Source organism: Dama dama, chromosome 9 (assembly GCF_033118175.1).
Source record: "Dama dama isolate Ldn47 chromosome 9, ASM3311817v1, whole genome shotgun sequence".
Taxonomy (NCBI): Eukaryota; Metazoa; Chordata; class Mammalia; order Artiodactyla; family Cervidae; genus Dama; species Dama dama.
The window spans coordinates 81,856,082-81,874,601 of NC_083689.1; the positions used below are offsets into that span (position 1 = coordinate 81,856,082).

At 45.5% G+C, this 18,520-nt stretch overlaps 1 protein-coding gene across 2 annotated transcripts in view; it reads left to right on the plus strand.

Annotated features, from left to right (window-relative positions):
- Nucleotides 1-18,520, plus strand: part of WWC1 (WW and C2 domain containing 1) — a 155,953-nt gene that overhangs the window by 69,009 nt on the left and 68,424 nt on the right. For both annotated transcript variants that reach the window (XM_061151906.1, XM_061151904.1), the window contains exons 2-3: nucleotides 6,278-6,387; nucleotides 14,243-14,446. In XM_061151906.1, the coding sequence (XP_061007889.1) occupies nucleotides 6,278-6,387; nucleotides 14,243-14,446 (314 nt within the window). The remainder of the gene's footprint in view (nucleotides 1-6,277; nucleotides 6,388-14,242; nucleotides 14,447-18,520) is intronic.

Genomic DNA, 18,520 nt, shown 5'->3' on the forward strand with positions numbered 1-18,520 from the left:
CGATGATGAGAACAATGATAGCTAACATATCCAACAAACTGAAGATGAAAGATAAAACAATTCTCACAGCGGAGAGCACGGAAGTCTCTCCGCTGTTCACGGTAACAGCCCACATTTACTGAGGGCTTATCACATGCTAGGCCCTGTACTAAGCACTTTGCATGGGTTATCTCGTTTAATTCCCACAACACCCTTATGAGATTGGACCTTCTTCTAAGCAGAGAAGGAAACTCCTAACAAGGTTAGGTGACACACTTGTGGCCGTGGAAGAGGCAGGGTGTGGGTTTCACCCCAGCGTCACTTCCTCAGCCTATGTGGGTAGCAGCTACCCTACCTCGTTATTAGCCTCAAAGCTGACCACCATCCTCCATGGACTGCTTCCTTCTCCAGCCTCCCCTGACTACGCCCCATCCTCTCAGTCTCTCCCTTCTCCCACCCTTTTGTCTTTCACATCTGTACAGCGGACCTGGCATCTTTTTGTTTTTAAATTAATTTTTATTTTTGGCTGAGCTGGGTCTTGGTTACTACAAGGGCTTTTCTCTGGTTGTGGCGAGTGGGGGCTACGCTCCCGTTGCTTCTCATTGCAGTTGCTTCTTCCGTCGTGGACCAGGCTGTAGGGCACACAGGCTTCAGTAGTTGCGGCATGTAGGTTCAGTAGTTGCAGCTCCCTGGTTCTATAGAGCACAGGCTCAGTAGTTGTGGCCCATGAGCTTAGCTGCTCCATGGCAGATGGGATCTTCCCGGATCGGAGATTGAACCCTTGTCTCCTGCCTTGGCAGGCAGACTCTTTACCACTGAGCCGCCAGGGAAGCCTGTGACCTAGCATCTTATTAACTATCTCTGCATCCTCTCATTGCCCACAGTTCGCAGCCTAAGGTAACATAACTGCCATACATACTGTCACAGGGATGAGCTACTCCCTGCTTTAAGTGTAAACCTCAGCTGCTTGGCCAGGCCCTCTGTTCTGCTCAACCCTCCTAAGCAAGTATGAGACAGTGATTATTTTCATCCCTAGATTTGTTTAAGGAATGAATGAAGGTGTTTGAACCAAATGGAATTCAAGGAAGGAAGGAGAGCTTCAACGATTGCAGCCACCCCAGCCTTGCAGGTGTGGAAGTCGAGGGTCTGTGTGGCCTGGGGCTCTGCCGCAGTCTGGGAGATGGCTGCATGTCCTCAGGAGTTGTGCAATCCTGAGCTATGGGAACTATGCATGTGAAACACCCCAGGGTGGGAAGAACCGGCCTGGCCATTGTGCCCGGGGTTGAGAGGAGAGGTTCAGCTGAAAGTTTGGACAGTTCTTGGCATGTAGTCCTCAGGGCCCTTTAGAAAGCGGTCCTGCCCAGCTGGCCCTGGTGAGAGCCCGGTCGGGGGCCAGCATCATGCTGGCTGGCCATAAAGAGGTTACTGTGGGAAGCATTCAGATTGCTCGGGAGGCACTAGGAACATGAAAGATATGCTACGCGTTCTTCAGGCCCAAGAGAATCACCACCCAGTGTTAGACTTGGCAGAAGGCTTTCCGCTCCTCTGAGCTGCCTCCTTAGAAAAGACGCACTGTCTGAATACCGAATGCCAGCCAGTCGTGGGGACATGGAGCTGGACAGAGGACAGGGGCCCGCGTTCCCGGACAGGTGATCCCACACAGCACTACCTGTCTCCAAGGCAACACATCCAGGCCCCTTCTTCCAGGAGAGCCTGTTGTGAAACATTCAGGAATGTTTGTGTTCCTCCAGAGATTGGTAATTAAGAAGAGGCAGAACTGGTTCTCTCTTGGCTCCCTCCCTCACTCCCCCTCACCCAGCTAGCATTTGGGTCATTTGATTTCACGATCTGGGTTTTCAGCAGCCCAGGACTTGGAGCCTGGAGGCAGGGACTGCACCGGACAGGACTGGGGTGAATCTCATCATCAGAGGATGGGGGCTGTGCGTTGCAGGCAGGCCCCCAAGTCCTGGCCGCATCTGAAAGCAGACGTCTCTTCCCAGCTCACATTCTTGGCACTTGCCCAAGGGGAAACACGGCAGGCCAGAGAAGCACCCACAGTTTCCCAGAGGGGATTGGTTTAAACGGACAGTTCCTCTCTCTGGGATGAGGGGTGGGTGCACACATACATATACATGTGCGTGTGTGTATGTGTGTGTTTAAATCCTTGTACAGCTAAAAATGCTTCTCTTCATCCTGATTCTCTGAATGACACGTCCCTGCACACTGAATAATTCATCCCCCTCTTGGCACTTGTTCCAGAGAATCTCGCTGTCCAGATTTCTTGTAAGTTGTATAGTCTTCCAATAGAAGCTTTTCTCTTTCCCATGGAAGAGCTGTAGGAGTCAGAATGTCAGTCCTCTTGTTTTTCCCCATGATCACTTTTAAGGGAAGCCTGAATATCAAACCCAAAGCCTTCCTGTCTCCCCTTGCCCCCTCTGGCTAACACTGGGTCCTCTTGATCCCTCTTCTTTATACCTGTTGAGCACAAGATCTATGTTCACCATAGGCGGGAATCAGCATTTCAGCTTTGGTAGGAAATCCAGTGTCAGGTACATGACTGATGCTTGTAGCTAACATTTATTTCAGGTCTGACTTCTTGATGTCCAAGCCTGGAACAAGCAGTAAAGTTCGTGGTTTTCTGGAAAAGTAATGCATTTTTGGTGTTTTAGACCTGCCTCTCCTCCCCCAATCTCCAGCCTCACACAGAGAGCTCAGTGAATCACTTGTCAGGATGACTTTAAAACAATTAATTGTCTTTTCATGAAACAATTGTGCATTATCCAAATGTATTGAGTAGCTTTGCACCAAGATGTAGAAAACTGAAGGTGCAAATAGGCTGCAGCTCAGGTGCCTTCTGCCTGCTTCTGATTTCCTCCCAGCCCAGCTTTGACATCTGTATCTCAGGCATAGTTTCTTAGCTTCATAGATTATTCTGAGACTCTCTTGGTCTTGTCGGTTTTTATTAGCAAAGCTCAGGTACTGGAGTGAGGCAGTGGGGCTTCAGGTTATACCTCTGGTGTTTGCCAACTGCAAGATGTTGGGTGTGTTTTCTCACTGATCAAATAGAGGAAAAGCACCTGCTGCCTAGAGAACAAACAAACTTGTTTTCTAGGCCTCGATTTAGCCATCATTAATTGTTTTGATTACAACTGAGATAGGAATATTACAGAGAAACTAATATTAAAAAGATTAAAAAGAAAAAAAAATTAAATTGCTAAAATCCCTCTACCAAGATAGTATTTTAATGTATATCTTTCCAGCTTCTCGTCTACAAATGCACACACATTTCAGGCAAAAATACTGTATTAAAACAATATCCTATAGCGTTTCTTGTTCAACAATGTCATTTTTTTCATAGTATGTTGAGAACATTCTTCCATGTTAGCAAAATATAAAACACACCATTATTTTTTGTTCTTAGATATTTATTGTCATATTCACCCATTCCACAAATATTTATTGATCACCGATCACGGGGGACATAAGATTCTATTGCTTATATGCACCATTGATGAAATCATTTAATTCATCCCCATGGAAGATTTTCGTTTATTTATTTATTTTTTTGCCTGCCCTGGGTCTTCGCTGTGGCACGTGGGCTTCATTGCCCCATGGCATGTGGGATCTTAGTTCCCCAACCAGGGATCAAACCCATGTCCCTTGCATTGGAAGATGGACTTTTATCCACTGGACCACCAGGAAAGTTCTCCTTCCTCTCCTCCCCACCTCACCGCCCCCCACCCTGGGAGAGGGGAAAGAATTTTGATCCACACGTGGATTCAGGGAGCTGTGGCGAGGGAACATATTTTTGTCTTCTTGGTTTTCTGGGTTGCAAAGTGTAAATAACAAGATTCCTATCTTCATGGCCAGGCTGGTAGGTGAGGCTTCTCAGGGCTGCGCCCAGGGAAAGGAATGAAGCAGAAGAACCTGACTGTGGTTGGCCCAAGCACGCCCGTTCCCTCCCCAGGTGTATCTGTCTTCAGTAACAGAGTCACCTGCTGTGGAGGGGTAGGCCTGCGTGCAGAGTTTTCCTTCAGAGACCTTTTCAGTGATGTGTTAGATGAAATGATGTTGGATGAGATTTCACTGTTGGTCACTGGTCTTCATTCTCCATAAGGAAGAGGGAACGAACCATTTTTACAGGACTTTGAGGAGAAGGAGGAGGAGGCACTGAGGAACATGATCTCTTGCTTCTGAAGTCTGGGCAGGGCTTGAGGTGTAGTGGCGGGTTGGGCTGAAGACAATTTTTTAGAAACTTTATCCAGGTTGGCATAGGTGCTCCCAAATGAAGAGCCTTCTGGCCTAAAGAAATCACCTGTGTCTTCCCCAGCTCTTCATTTTTTACTCTTAGGACAGTGGCTTGTAATTTTCATTGGGGCTCAGCCGAAGATGTCAATTTTCCAGAGAACCTTTTGGTTCACAGCAGGGGCTCTGAAGGCAGAGTGCCTTGCTTGAATGTCATTGGTATAGACATTGAGAATGTTGTTTCATCTTTCTCTTAGTCTCCGTTTCCCCTTCTGGGAAATGGAGAAGAGTTCTTTGCGCATTCATGCGCACCAGGATATAAATGTTTTTATAATCATGACTTTATTTAACCTGACAACTTGGAGGGTTATTATCCCCACATTTTAGATAAAAATACTGAGGCTCAGAGAGGGACACTAAGTTGCCATACTTACACAGCTAATAAGTGATGCCTACTGAATCCTTATTGGATAGGGCTTAGTCTGTTGTATATCATATAGACCTCTGCCTCATCCTTCTTGTCTCCCACAATACAGCAGCATGATTAACACAGCTTTGGGGCTATTCATTCCTTCAGTCGGTAGATGCTGTTCTCAGTCTACCAGACCCTGGATATATAGTGGTATGTGAACACACTAGATCTGTCCACCTGGGGCTCTTTCAGTGTTTCTTTTTTCCCTGACACATTTTGCTTTTCTTTCTTTCTTTCTTTCTTTTTTTTAAATTTATTTAGCTGTGCTGGGTCTTAGTTGCAGCAGACAGGATCTAGTTCCCTGATCAGGAATTGGACCCGGGTCCCTGGCCTTGGAAGCACAGAGTCTTAGCCACTGGACCACCAGGGAAGTCTCAGCACATATTTTGCTTTCAGCTTGATTTGGGTTGGGTTTAAGAGGGAAGGGGATTGCATGGGCTAGGAGAGTCATCTCCTATGACTTGGAGGGAAGTTCTTGACCAGGAATCCTAGACCCCATCCCACTGATCCTTCCTCCTGCTGCATTGTACCTCAGTTTGCCAGTCTGTCGAAAGAGTGTTTAAGCACAGCCTTTCAGTCTTCCAGAATTGGGAGGGGACGGGAGCAGACAGGAGAGGGAGAATATTGTTGTTCAGTTGCTAAGTTGTGTCTGACTCTTTGCAACCCCGTGGACTGCAGCACTCCAGGGAGAATATTATGTGTGTGTATTTTAGGCAGATGCAGTGATGGGAAGAAGCTAACTGGGCCATCCAAAGGGGCCACTCAGGCTGACTTCAGTGTATCTAGATTCCCTGCTCCCTGCATGCTGGCTAAAGTGCTGAACCAAGGGCTTGTGATGCTTTTGAGCCCTGACAAACCTTCGTCCGTTTAGTTGGGTGGTTTGTCTATCTGACGCAGTTGCCGAGACTGAGTGGTTACCACCACTTCACTCCCCATTTGGGAAGCCCCAGTATGGGGACTTCGAGGGTGGTTATGGCTAAAAGATCAGTTTGGCCTGGATTGTACAGAGAAGGACAGCAGTGGGTACAGGCATCTGGGAACCGGCCCAGGAAGCAAAAAAAAAAAAAAAAATACTGCATTTGGCCAAACTCACAGAGAGGGAACATCTGTTCTTCTAGATGCTGTAGTGAGCTAGCTTTTCAGAGGGGAAATAGGTAAGACAAACATGGACAGAGCCTGAAGGACGGCTGGGGCTGGAGTGGGCCAAGTGCCCTGCAGGTGGAGAAGCCAGAGAGAGATTCGAGTCTGAGTCCAAAAGCCAGGCTTGACCTTCAAGCCCTTCCCTGTGACCCCTCACTTAGAGGCGTAGCAGTGAGGCCCAGAGAAGGCAGGCGACTCTCTCGAATCCCTTCCAAGTTGGTGGCAAAGTTGGGACCAGAGCAGATTCCCCGCCTCCCTCCCAGGTGACCTTATCCTGCTGCTCCGATATGCGTTCATCTTCCCGGGGACAACGGGGCCAGGGCGCAGAGCTTCTGCATCTGGCGGGCCAGCCCAGAGGGGCAGGGAGGCTGTAGGCAGCCACGAATGCAGCTCCCTGGGGACCGTAGGCTGACGGAGTCTCTTTCTCCTCTCCCTTGCCAGGTATACCAAACCGCTCACCTTTGCCGACTGCATTAGCGACGAGCTGCCACTGGGATGGGAAGAGGCGTACGACCCACAGGTCGGAGATTACTTCATAGACCACAACACCAGTAAGTCCCCTCTACCCCTCCCTCCACCTCCTGGCCAGCCCCCACGTCTGGAAGAGCTACCAGCAGGGGCTTGTGAAGCCAGATTGTGTTTCTTTTCACACAGAGTTGGATAGAGATGTCAGTGTAGATATAGATAGATAATGTATGCTCATATATAAATAACAGCTTAGAAGAGTTTTAAATAGAATCTAGAACTCTATGTCTCACAACCCATCTCCCCAATTTTACAGAAGTAACCACTGCTAGCCATTTCTTATGTATCACTCCAGAAACTTCCCAGTCATGTGTGCATGTACATATATTCTTTTTTTTTTTTTTTTAACGTATATTGATTTCCACAGGGCTTCCCTGGTGGCTCAGATGGTAAATAATCCGCCTGTAATGCAGGCAACCTGGGTTTGATCTCTGGGTTGGGAAGATACCCTGGAGAAGGGAATGACTACCCACTCTAGTGTTCTTGCCTGGAGAATTCCATAGACAGAGGAGCCTGGCAGGCTACAGTCCATGGGGTCACAAAGAGTCAGGCATGACTGAGCAACTGACACTTTCACTTTCATTGATTTCCATGCACCGTATATAAGATAGATAGCCAGTGGGAATTTCCCATATGATTCAGGAAGCTCAAAATGGTGCTCTGTGATGACCTAGAGGGCAGGGATGGTGGGAGGGAGGTTCACACATACAGATCTTTTTCACAGAAGGTAGATGTGTCCGTGTCGTCCCCAGATTATTTTTTAGCAGCCACTGCCCCTAGGGCAAGTCCCCAGCAGCATACAGCATGTGTCTGTAATGGATGGTCTGAGTGAGGTATGTATGTATCTCCAGCCCATCACACCAGTCAGCCCACCCTCAATTTGGATCTGTGGTCCAATTTGGATATCCTGATCCAGAATGAAGATTCCTAGTGTCTTTGTCTCTGGGACTTTGATGGAAGTATAGGTTGAGAAGGGGAGAAGCATGTTGTCTGACAGGTGGAAGAACCCAGGTTGAGGTCTTCCAGGCAGGGAGAGTTGATGTGTACTTGGGCCTCATCCATTGTGCACCTTCTTGGCCAAGATTATTCCTGTCCTCGGGAATTCGCTGCCCTATTTGATCATGTGTAATAGAGGAAAGAGGATTTTTCTGTCTCGATCTCAGCCTTCTGAACTGTGGGATTCCTCTTGTCCTTTCAGGCAAGAGGAGAATGGAATGCAGTGGCACGTGTCCGAAGGTTGAGATTAGGGCACTGAAGCCTAGTGGCCCTTGTTTCCTGGGCATGCACTCTGCGCCATGTGATGGACAAGACACTTGATTAGGCATCTTCTCATGCAACCCTCCCAACACCCCTGTGGGATGCTAGGATGACTGTGTGTGTGTGCTCTGTCATGTCCAACTCTTTGTGACCCCATGGACTATAGCCTGCCAGAAGGGAAAGAGCCTGGTTCTTCCACTGGTGCGTCTGTGAGTGCGTGCTAAGACACTTCAGTTGTATCCAACTCTTTGAGACTCTGCCAGGCAAGGTCTATGGGATTTTCCAGGCAAGAATACTGGAGTGGGGTGCCATTTCCTACTCCAGGGGCTCTTCCCTACCCAGGGATTGAACCTGAGTCTGCTACACTGGCAGGCAGATTCTTTACCATTGGCGCCACCTGGGAAGCACTAGGATGATTGACTCTGTCTCATGAATGGAACTTAGAGATAGAAATTGACTGCCCAACTGTCTGAGCCAAAGCAAGGCAGGGTTGGGATTTGAACTCGTCCTGGGAGTGGAGTTGGGCTTCTCCATCCACTTCCTCTCCTGAGTTTCTGCAGCTCCTGGTCAAATCTCCGCTGTGCCCCTCACCATTCTGTAGTATAAACATTTACCTGTCAGGGCGGTTCCCCAGACCTTTTGCCTGGCAAGGCACACAGTAGGTGTGCACTCGACCTTTGCTACCTAGAAAAGGGCATACATGCATGAATGCATGACTAAATGGGTAAGCGAGCAGCCTTGCAGGCACCAAAGCATAGGAGTTTCTGAGAGACAGCTAGTGACATTAATTGCATTGTTGGGGGTAGCAAAGGTTTTTATTAGCACTCATGATTGCATGTTGGATAATGAGAAGTAAATATGTCTAACTGACTGTGTATGGGGAAGGAGGTTAATGCTTGGAGGGCTGCATGGTATATTGGGTTAAACACTGATGTACAGGAACCCTCACTAATCCTTTCCTGTCTCTAATTGCTGAGTGAATCCCCCTCATTGAAATTTGATGGCAGGAGTGGGATTTTCAGGTGCTTCTGGGAGTCGTTGCAGAGATGGAAAGAGGATTATGCAATAGCAGAGTGTATTCTTGAGGGGATGGTGGCAGAAATGGGGGTGTGTATAGGAAGGTGAGCAAATGACAACCCCGATAGGAAGAATTCTCTCTGGTAGTTTTGCCGGCTGTCAGGCTGCAGGGTTTCTTTTGGCTGGAAAGTGCGCCCATTGGATAGAGGGCACCACTTCTACCACTCCTAGAGGACGGAGCCAGTGGTACAAATGGTGGTATGCAAGTGACCATCAAGGCCCACGCATTCAGAGCTGTGGACTCGGGCCAATCCTCTGTGAGTGACTGAAATGACTGTTTTGTTTTGTTTAATAATTTTATTTATTTATTTTTGGCTGTGCTGGGTCTTCATTGCTGCATGGGCTTTTCTGTAGTTGTGGTGAGCAGGGGCTACTCTCTAGCTGTACACGGGCTTCTCATTAAGGTGGCTTCTCTTGTTGCAGAGAACTGGCTCTAGGTTTACAGGCTTCTAGTTGCGGCTTCTGGACTCTAGATCACCGGCTCAATAGTTATGGCACACAGGCTTAGTTGCTCTGTGGCATGTGGGATCTTCCTGGACCAGGAATCAAGCCTGTGTCCCCTGCATTGGCAGGCAGATTCTTTACCACTGAACCACCAGGGAAAGCCCCTGAGATTACTGTTACAGAGTTACAGACACGGTAGAATTGAACAACAAATTAAATCCACCATCAAGCATTCATTCATTCAGCAAATATTTATCAACGTCCTACAATGTTCTAGGCACTGCACTGGGAGCATGGGGTAGATGAGAGTGCAAGGTGGCAATGATCCTTGCCTTCAGAGAGCTTTCATTTTGGCAGAAGCAGCAGAAGATAAACAGAATAAGTAAGCCAATTATGTAGTATATTTTAAAATTATCAGGATTATGAGAAAAGAGGGAAGCAGAGCATGGGGCTGAGGTGTGCTGGGTGCATTTGTGGGTGGCAGGGGAGGGACAGTGTTGAGAGAATGCTCTCTGAACTAAGACTTGAAGGAGGTGGGGGGAGTTTCAAGTAGAGAGGGTTGATTGACCAAAAACTCCAATGTGTGATCACGTTTTGCTTTTCAAGGGGTGACAAGGAGGCAGGTGTGCATACAGCAGAATTTGTGAGGAAGTGGGGAGGAGGGCATCAGGCCAGGTGGTAGCAGGGCCTGAATGGGGCAGCGATCCACCTGAAGGGCTTGAGCTTTTATTCTACGTGATGGGAGCCATTGAAGGTCCCCTAGAGGAGGAAATGACAACCCACTCCAGTATCTTTGCCTGGAGAATCCCATGGACAGAGGAGCCTGGTGGGCTACAGTCCATAGGGTCACCAAGAGTCAGACATGACTGAAGCGACTTAGCACGGAGAATTTTAAGCAGATGAGTGGTGTGATCTGTTTTATGTCTTAAAAAGGGTCATTCTGGCTGCTTTGCTGAGACTAGACAATGGAACAAGGACAGACATAGGGAAACTTGTGAAAGAATATTGTGGTAGTCCAGGTGACAAAGGACAGTGGCCCAGACCAAGGCTATAGTGGTGGAGGTGGTGAAAAGTGGCCTGAGGCTGGAGGAGTTTTCAATACAGAGCCAACAAGGCTTCCTGATAGATTACCTGTGGGGTGTGGAAGAAAAAGGAATGAATGAGCCTCTCTGAGCAGGTGACAGGATGGAGTTGCCATCATTGGATGGAGAAAACTGCAAGAGGAGTGATATGTTTAGGAAGGAAGAACAAGGGCTTGGTGGGATGGGTCACCTCTTCCAAGCCTGTTATCCATCTGAAAGAAGATGTTGGTCAGTTTAATGTAGGAATCTGGTGTTTGGAAAAGAGATCTGGGCTGAAGGTAGGCATTTGGGAGTTGTTGGCATATAGAGAGTATTCATGTATTTATTAAATATTTATTTGTTAATTTGTAGGCATTTATTTCTCAAATTTACAGTGATTGTAGCTTCATGTTTTTGCATTGATTTTATTTATCATGATTAGATAGTTTTAATCAGTGATCAAATTGTGTTTTCTGTTTTCTCTTCACACTACGTCATGAATATTTGAGAGATGCTACATAGTCTTCATATTTGCCATTTTTAATGTATGAAACAGATGCATCAATATATTATAACACATAAAATGAGTGTAGCGTAATACCCATTACAACTGACCTTTTGGGTTCTTTCCATTTGTTTGTTATAAAAAAATAACACTGGAGGGAGAATCTTCAAGCATATTGCTTTATTCTTCTATGATACTTTCCTGGAGTCACATTTCCAAATGTAGGGTCACCAAGTGAAAGGTTATGGACACTTGTGAGACTTCTAGCAACTCTTCCTAGTTTGATAATATTTCTAAAAGGTCGAGTCAATCTGTATTACTGCAAGCAATGAGGGTACTGTTTTCCTCATACCTTGATCAGTATATGACTAATTTCACTTCTTTACTTTTGATACAATTCATCACAGGTTTAAACTGTTACTTCATTGTGTTTCATTTGCATTCCTTTGCATAGCAACAAGGTTGGACTTTCTCCAGATGTTCAGCTGTTTTTAAGACAATTGTAATTCAAGCCCTTGGAGAATTCAGTAGTGTTAGTCACAGGGGTGCTTGTGTGGTGCATGTAGAAGGCAGGCGTGTGGTGGGGTGGGGAGGATGTGAAGCCCGTGAACTGTGAGCTGTGTGGAAAGGGTGCGGTGTATTTGTAGATAGAGGTTTGGGGCCTGGGGGAGGAAGGAGAACTGCGTCTCAATGATGGTTGTATTCAATCAGTTAAACGTTTGTTGGAAGTAGCTACCTTTTAGAGAGAGAGCAAATGAAGGGGATGGGGATGAAGGGATGATTTTGTACGGAGTTGATTTTGTGACATGCTGAATGCTTTAACTATGTCCATGTTTAACTTTAATAGAAACAAGAACTGAAAAATAGTTGACCAAGGGCTTCCCTGGTGGTCCAGTGGTTGGGAACCTGCCCTGCGTAGCAGGGGACACAAGTTCGATCTCTGGTGGGGGAACTAGGATCCCACGTGCCACGGAACAGATAAGCCCACGTGCTGCTCTGAGCCCTCAAGTCAGAGTTAGAGTCTGTGCCCACAACGGAAGATCCCACATGATGTAGCTAAGAGCTGACACAGCCAGACAAATAAATAAACAAGGAAATAAATAGTCGACCAAGGGGGTCTCTAAGAACCTGCCCTGGTGTAAAGTTATCTATTCTGGTGAGATGGAAGTTAAGGAAGGAGAGTGAGCATAGATGGGGCTGGGCGTGGGAGGATGTCCTCAGAGTGTGATTAGTTCAGGACAAACAGGCCATCTTCACACCTTGTTTTCTTTCCCAGAAAAAGGGAGGAGGAGAGCTTGAAGAACAGCTATTCACAGATAATTCAAACACTGGCCTCAGTGAATAGTTTTGGCTTTACTCTCACCATCGTTTGTTTGCTTTACCTGGGTGAGTGCTCTATAGCTTCCAGGGAAGCAGTGAGGCGGGGCCGCTTGTTCTCTTTAATAATCAGAAAAGTAGATTCAGAGAGGTTAAGTAGCCTGCCCATTGTAACACAGTGATCACTGGCAGGCATGCGAACACGGCCCTGCTACCCCAGTGATCATTCTCCCGTCTCTTCTTCCTTTCGTTGGAAATGCTCACTGGGGCCTATTCAAGAGGACCGAGAGTGAAAGGACCTCTGAGCGGAGGCTCTGACTCTATTCGCCGGGAGCCAGACACAGGACATCAATGAATGCAGCGGACAGACTGTGGACCCATGGTGGCCAAATCTTCCGAATGATCAAGAAAAACCAGAGATCAAGATTTTAATGTATAAAACTCCTTGTTAATCTAGAAAAATGGTAGGACAGAAAGAGGCCAAGATGTAGAGAACGGATCTGTGGACCCAGTAGGGGAGGAGCGCTTGGGATGAATGGAGAGCGGCATCGATGTATGTACAGCACCACGCGAAGAACAGAGAGCTAGTGGGGAGCTGCCGAGGGGCGCAGGGAGCTCGCGGAGTGCCCTGTGGTGACCTGGAGGTGTGGGGGCGGGGCTTGGAAGGAGGCTCAAGAGGGGGGCTTATATGTCTACACATACCTGATCCGAAAAAGTTGGACGCAACTGAGCAACTAATTCTCCAAACCTGATTTACTTCGTTGTACAGCAGAAACTAACACAATAAAGCAACTATGTTCCAATTTTAAAAAATTAAAAATGAATACAAAAAAAAACTCCTTGTTTTTATATACCAGTAATCAATTCAAAATTACTAAAGTTCTTTGGGCTAAGCAAAACTTACCTGCAAGCTGAATTTACCATATGGCTGTGATTATATAATTTCTGGTGTGTCCGTCATCCCATACCCCACCTTCCAGCTGGGAAATGACTGAGGAGTTGGCAGTCGATGGGCATTGATTCTTTGACATTAACATTGCTTTGACCTCTTCCATATCTGCTCAGCTGCCAGCTACCCTTTTAAAAACACTTTTTTGTCCTATTCCTTTTTTCTGAATTGTCACTGTGTATTTTTTTTTCCCCCACTGTGTATTTTTATTGGATACATAATTTAAAACATAAAGAAGAATGAAGAAAAAGCATTCTACCAACAAGACATATCTACTGTCGATAATTTGCTGTTTCCTCGTAATCTGTTTGAGAATGTACATATGTATTTTGATAAATATAAAACTATTTATGCAATTTTGTACCCAGCTCTTTTTATTGTTTAGTTGCTAAATTGTCTCCAATTCTGTTGAGACCTCAATACTTACACCCATTTTTTTATTGTAAGCACCTTTCTGTTTGTTTTTTTTTTTTTTCAAAATTTTTTCCAAAGACATTATTTTTAATGGCTGTTTTAGTGTATTGTGTAAATATAGCATACGTATTCAAGCAGTAATTTCTTGTGTGACCTTGAGCAAGTCACTTAACCTCTTTATGTCTCAGTTTTCTCTTTTGTTTAACCAGAGTAATAAAAGAATTTTCTCTATAGAGTTAATGTGAGGATTAGAGGAGTAAATAGATACAAAGTAAATATAATAGTGTTTGGCACAGAGTAAACATTAAATAAGTGCTTGTTTATGATGAAGATGATTTTATACAAATGCATCTTTGCCTGAATTTATTACTTTTTGTAATAAATTACTATGGGAGGAATTATTGGATGAAGGGTATTAACATTTTAAGTCTCTTGGTTTTCATTGTCAGATAGCCCTTTAGGAAGGCTGTTCTAGTTTACATACTGTGTGGACACAGTATGTCTACACATCTTTTGAAATATCAGTTATTTTATTTTCCTTTACTATTTACCAAAATGAATGATTTTAAGCGTCTATAATATCGTTGAGCCTCTCTGTCTTACATCGGAATTCATATCTGATCATTCTGGCTATTCTCTGACTAACTGCAGGTTTGGAAGTTGATGCTGGTTTTTTGTGTATGTTTGTTTGCTTAATCCATATGAAGAGTTCTGCTATTCAATAGGCAAGTTTAACCCATTTACATTTATTGTGATTTTATATTTATTACACTTTTTGTTCTTTGGTAGATTCTACAGGCCACCAATTCAGTGACATTTTTGAGGTGCTAATGTCGGGTCTCTGGGGTCTGTTCCAGAAACCACTCAGATTGAGGACCCCCGGGTGCAATGGCGGCGGGCGCAGGAGCACATGCTGAAGGATTACCTGGTGGTGGCCCAGGAGGCCCTGAGTGCGCAGAAGGAGATCTACCAGGTGAAGCAGCAGCGCCTGGAGCTGGCGCAGCAGGAGTATCAGCAGCTGCACGCCGTCTGGGAGCACAAGCTTGGCTCCCAGGTCAGCTGTGAGTACCTCCCACACCGGCACCCCCACCAACATCACCTCGAGGAGGAGGAAATGGCCACACTGAGTCCTGCACGTGTTGCCTCTCGATGCTTCTCAGACCTACCTGTGTTCTTCCTCTCACTTCTGGGACAAACCACCACCCTTTTCCTGCTCCTACTTGTGCTTTGCTATGATTCATCTGCCATTTTCATTCCATTTCCTTTCATTGATTTTTCTTCTCAGAATGCCAGCTGAGTTACCTGTCTCCTTATTTGAAGCCCTTTAGTGGGTGGGGGAAGCGGGGGTAGTTTTTGGTTAATGTATAGAGTTTCAGTTTGGAAAGATGAAGACGTTTTGGAGGTGGATGGTGTTGATGGCTGCACCACAGTAAAAATGTACATAAGGCCTCTGAAATGTATATTTTGAAATGGTTAGAGTGGTAAATTTTATGTTATGTGTATTTTTTCGCATCACTCTTTCCATGGCTTACACAGCCCCATGTGATCAGACTCCTGCCAGCCACTCCCACCTCTGCCCATGCTCCCAGTCACTAGGATCTAGATGTGCTAAGCACACCCATTCTGCTCCCCTAGCCTGCCCTGCACCTTTCTGCCTCAGGGCTTCTGTCCTTGCTGCTCCCCTGCCTAGAAAGATTTTCTACTGATCCATTTGCACAGCTGGCTCCTCCTCACTCTTCCAGTCATCTCCTCCGGGAGGCTTGCTTCTGACAACTCCATCCTCAGATGCCCTTCCCCAGCATTAGCCTCTGTAATGGCTGTTTATTTTGTTCAGAGCACTATCACAGTGCATCTGCTTATACATCTGTTGGAATTTCCTAGTGGAGGAAATTTCCTGTTTCCCTTGTTACCCTCATATCTGCAGGAGGAAAACAGGCACCCCAGTCCTTCATTCTCAGTGTAGGGAAATGCCAGATCCATAGCTCGCAAAGAGCCCATTGACCTTTTCTGATGTTTTGAGGGTTTGTTTTTTTTTTTATCTTCTGCCACTATTTTTAATAACTAATCCTTTTCTATGTTTACTGAGTGCTTACTAAATGCTCACCTACAGTCTGAATATGTTATTTCAGCTAATTCTCATAACAGTTCTGTGGGGAAGCACAATTAATATCTTCCTGTAACAGATGAAAAATCTGCAGCATAGAAAAGACTAATAGTATACCCAGGGTCTTACAGCTGGTGACAGGTGATAAGTTGCAAACACAGTCCTCTCCCCCAGCATCTGCAGTTTGGACCAAGGGGCCAGCTTTAAGCCATGGTGTCAGGGCGTCCATGCCTTGGCTGGGTCATCCAACACTCCCGCTGTATGAAGCCCCCGCTTTGAGAAATTTGGTCTGGGAGGAGGACAGTGAGTAGGTTACTCAATGTCCCAGCCCTACCCTTTTCCTTGGCAACTCAGGGAAAAACCCAGAATCTCAGATTATACAGAAGAACTGCATTACACTCATTAGCTGTTTCTGGGTCAAATAACGTCCTAGAGACCGTCATGAGGGTTTTAGCACTTAATCTGTCTTAATCACCTGGGACTACCATAGCAAAATACCACAGACCAGGTGGCTTTAACAACAGACACTTATTTTCCCACAGTTCTGGAGGCTGGAATCCTGAGATCAGAGTGTCAGTATGGTTGAGTTCTGGTGGGACCCTCTTCTTGTCTTCTCAGTGTGTCTTCATGGCAGAGAGAGAAGAGAAAACAGCAAGCCCTGTGGTGTCTCTTAATAAGGTCACTAATCCCATCATGAGGGCCCCATCCTTATAACCTCATCTAACCCTAATTACCTCCCAAAGGCCCCCTTCTCCAAATACTATTATAATAGGGGTTGCTGCTGCTGCTGCTGCTGCTAAGTCACTTCATTTGTGTCCGATTCTGTGCGACCTCATAGACAGCAGCCCACCAGGCTCCTCTGTCCCTGGGATTCTCCAGGCATAAACACTAGAGTGGGTTGCCATTTCCTTCTCCAATGCATGAAAGTGAAAAGTGAAAGTGAAGTCGCTCAGTTGTGTCCGACTCTTCGTGACCACGTGGATTGCAGCCTACCAGGCTCCTCTGTCCATGGGATTTTCCAGGCAAGGGTACTGGAGTGGGTTGCCATTGCCTTCTCCGACAATAGGGGTTAGGACTTCAATATATGAATTTCTGGGGAACACAATTCAGTCCATAGCATTATTCTTACCAGAACCCTGGCGGGAGATATTAATATCCCTAGTGAAATTCAGATTCAAATAGATAATTTTTTTTCTTTCTCTAGTCTGAAATAGTGACAAGTGTGTAGAAAAACAAACCTTCCTGTTTTGGAGATCAGGATGTATACAGGGACCCCAAGTATCACCCCCTGAATAACTTACTAACTTTGGGGGGTAAAACTTATTTTTTATATTGAAGAGTTGCAGCCACCACCGCCTCACACAGGGGTTAAATTAGCACCACCAATAATGAGGCAAACTGACATTGTATACTTTCTGATGTGATGCAGTAAAAAAACATCACCGAGGATTCTTGACAAAAAATGTTTACTCTCAATCAAATCATGAAGAAACAACCAGACAAATCCATACTGCACAGTATCCTACAAGATAATTACCCTATACACTTTCAAAAAATAGTGCTGTGAACAAAACAGAAAGAGAGGCAATGTTCTAGATTACAAAACGAAAAAAGTCTAAGGAGACATAAACCCAATGAAGTGTTTGCACCTTGACTAGACCATAGATAGAGGGGAAAGCAGCCATAAAGATATTCTCAGGCAACTGGAGGATTTTCTTAGGTATGATAATGACTTTGTAGCTGTGTAGGAGAATGTCCTGTTCCTAAGACATTCGTGTGACATCATGTCTGCAAGTTAATTCCAAAAAAAAGTCTGGGGGGGGAGGGGGAATGAAAAAACTATGATGTCAGCCTAAGTGAGATCAGTAACACATTGATGGTCACATTTTGGATATGGGATGGGTTTTTCCCAATAATCATATATTGAGGGCTGTTATGATCCAGGCAGGCATCCTACTGAGAGAATAAGAGTGGAGGGTGGGATAGACAAAACAGATGTGGGGAAATGCTAAAACTGGTAGATCTAGGTGAAGGATCTATCAATATTCATCTCATTATGCTTTCAAATTTCCAGTAGATACAAAGTTTTGAAAATAAAAATTTAGGGTAGGGAAAAGAGCCAAGTGGCAGGAATGACACATTCTTGGTGGGAGCTGTCCTGTGTGTTGTGGATATTTAACTGCAGTCCTGGGCTCTGCCTATAGCATCTCCCACTCAGAGTTGTGATAACCAAAATGAGTGCAGACACTGCCCCGGGGTGGGCAAAGTTGCCCCCAGCCAAAAACCACTGGTCTAGGTAAACCACTTAGCATAGTTCCCTTAGAACATATTAATAGTTCAATAAATATTCTCTTGATAAGAAATTCATTACATAATCTTTTGAGAATGTGGACTCTGTAGCTGGACTGCTGGGGTCCAATCCAGGATATGCAACTTCCTAGCTGTTCAACTTTGTACAAGTGATGCTGCTTCTCTCTGCATGAAGTTTTTCATCTGTAAAATTGACAGGGACTTCCCTGTGGTTAAGACTCTGTGCTTCCAATGCAGCAGGGCATCTGGTTGGGGAACTAAGATCCCACATGCTGTATGGTGTAGCCAAAAATAAGTATAAAACTGACATAATAATAGTGTTACCTTCCACCAGTGTGTTACGGGGCTTGTACTTGGAATACTAGTTATCATATTCTTAAGCTCACGATAGATAATATCAATATTTATTTGATGTTATTAATTTGTTGGCATTGAAATGACCAATATTTTTAACCAATCCCTGGAACCAGTAAGAATAGACAATTCCTTATAGAAAGTAATTGAGGCAGTCCTGTCGTATGACTTCAGTGCTACTACTGAGTGCTCCATCAGGTTCAAAGACACCGTCATTTTGAATGTTAAAGAAGGAATCAATAGATAGCTAGTGGGAAGCTGCTGTATAGTGTGGGGAGCTCAGCTCTGTGACCTGTGATGACCTAGAGGGGTGGGATATGGAGGTGGGAGGGAGGCTCAAGAAGGAGGAGATGTATGTATGTTATAG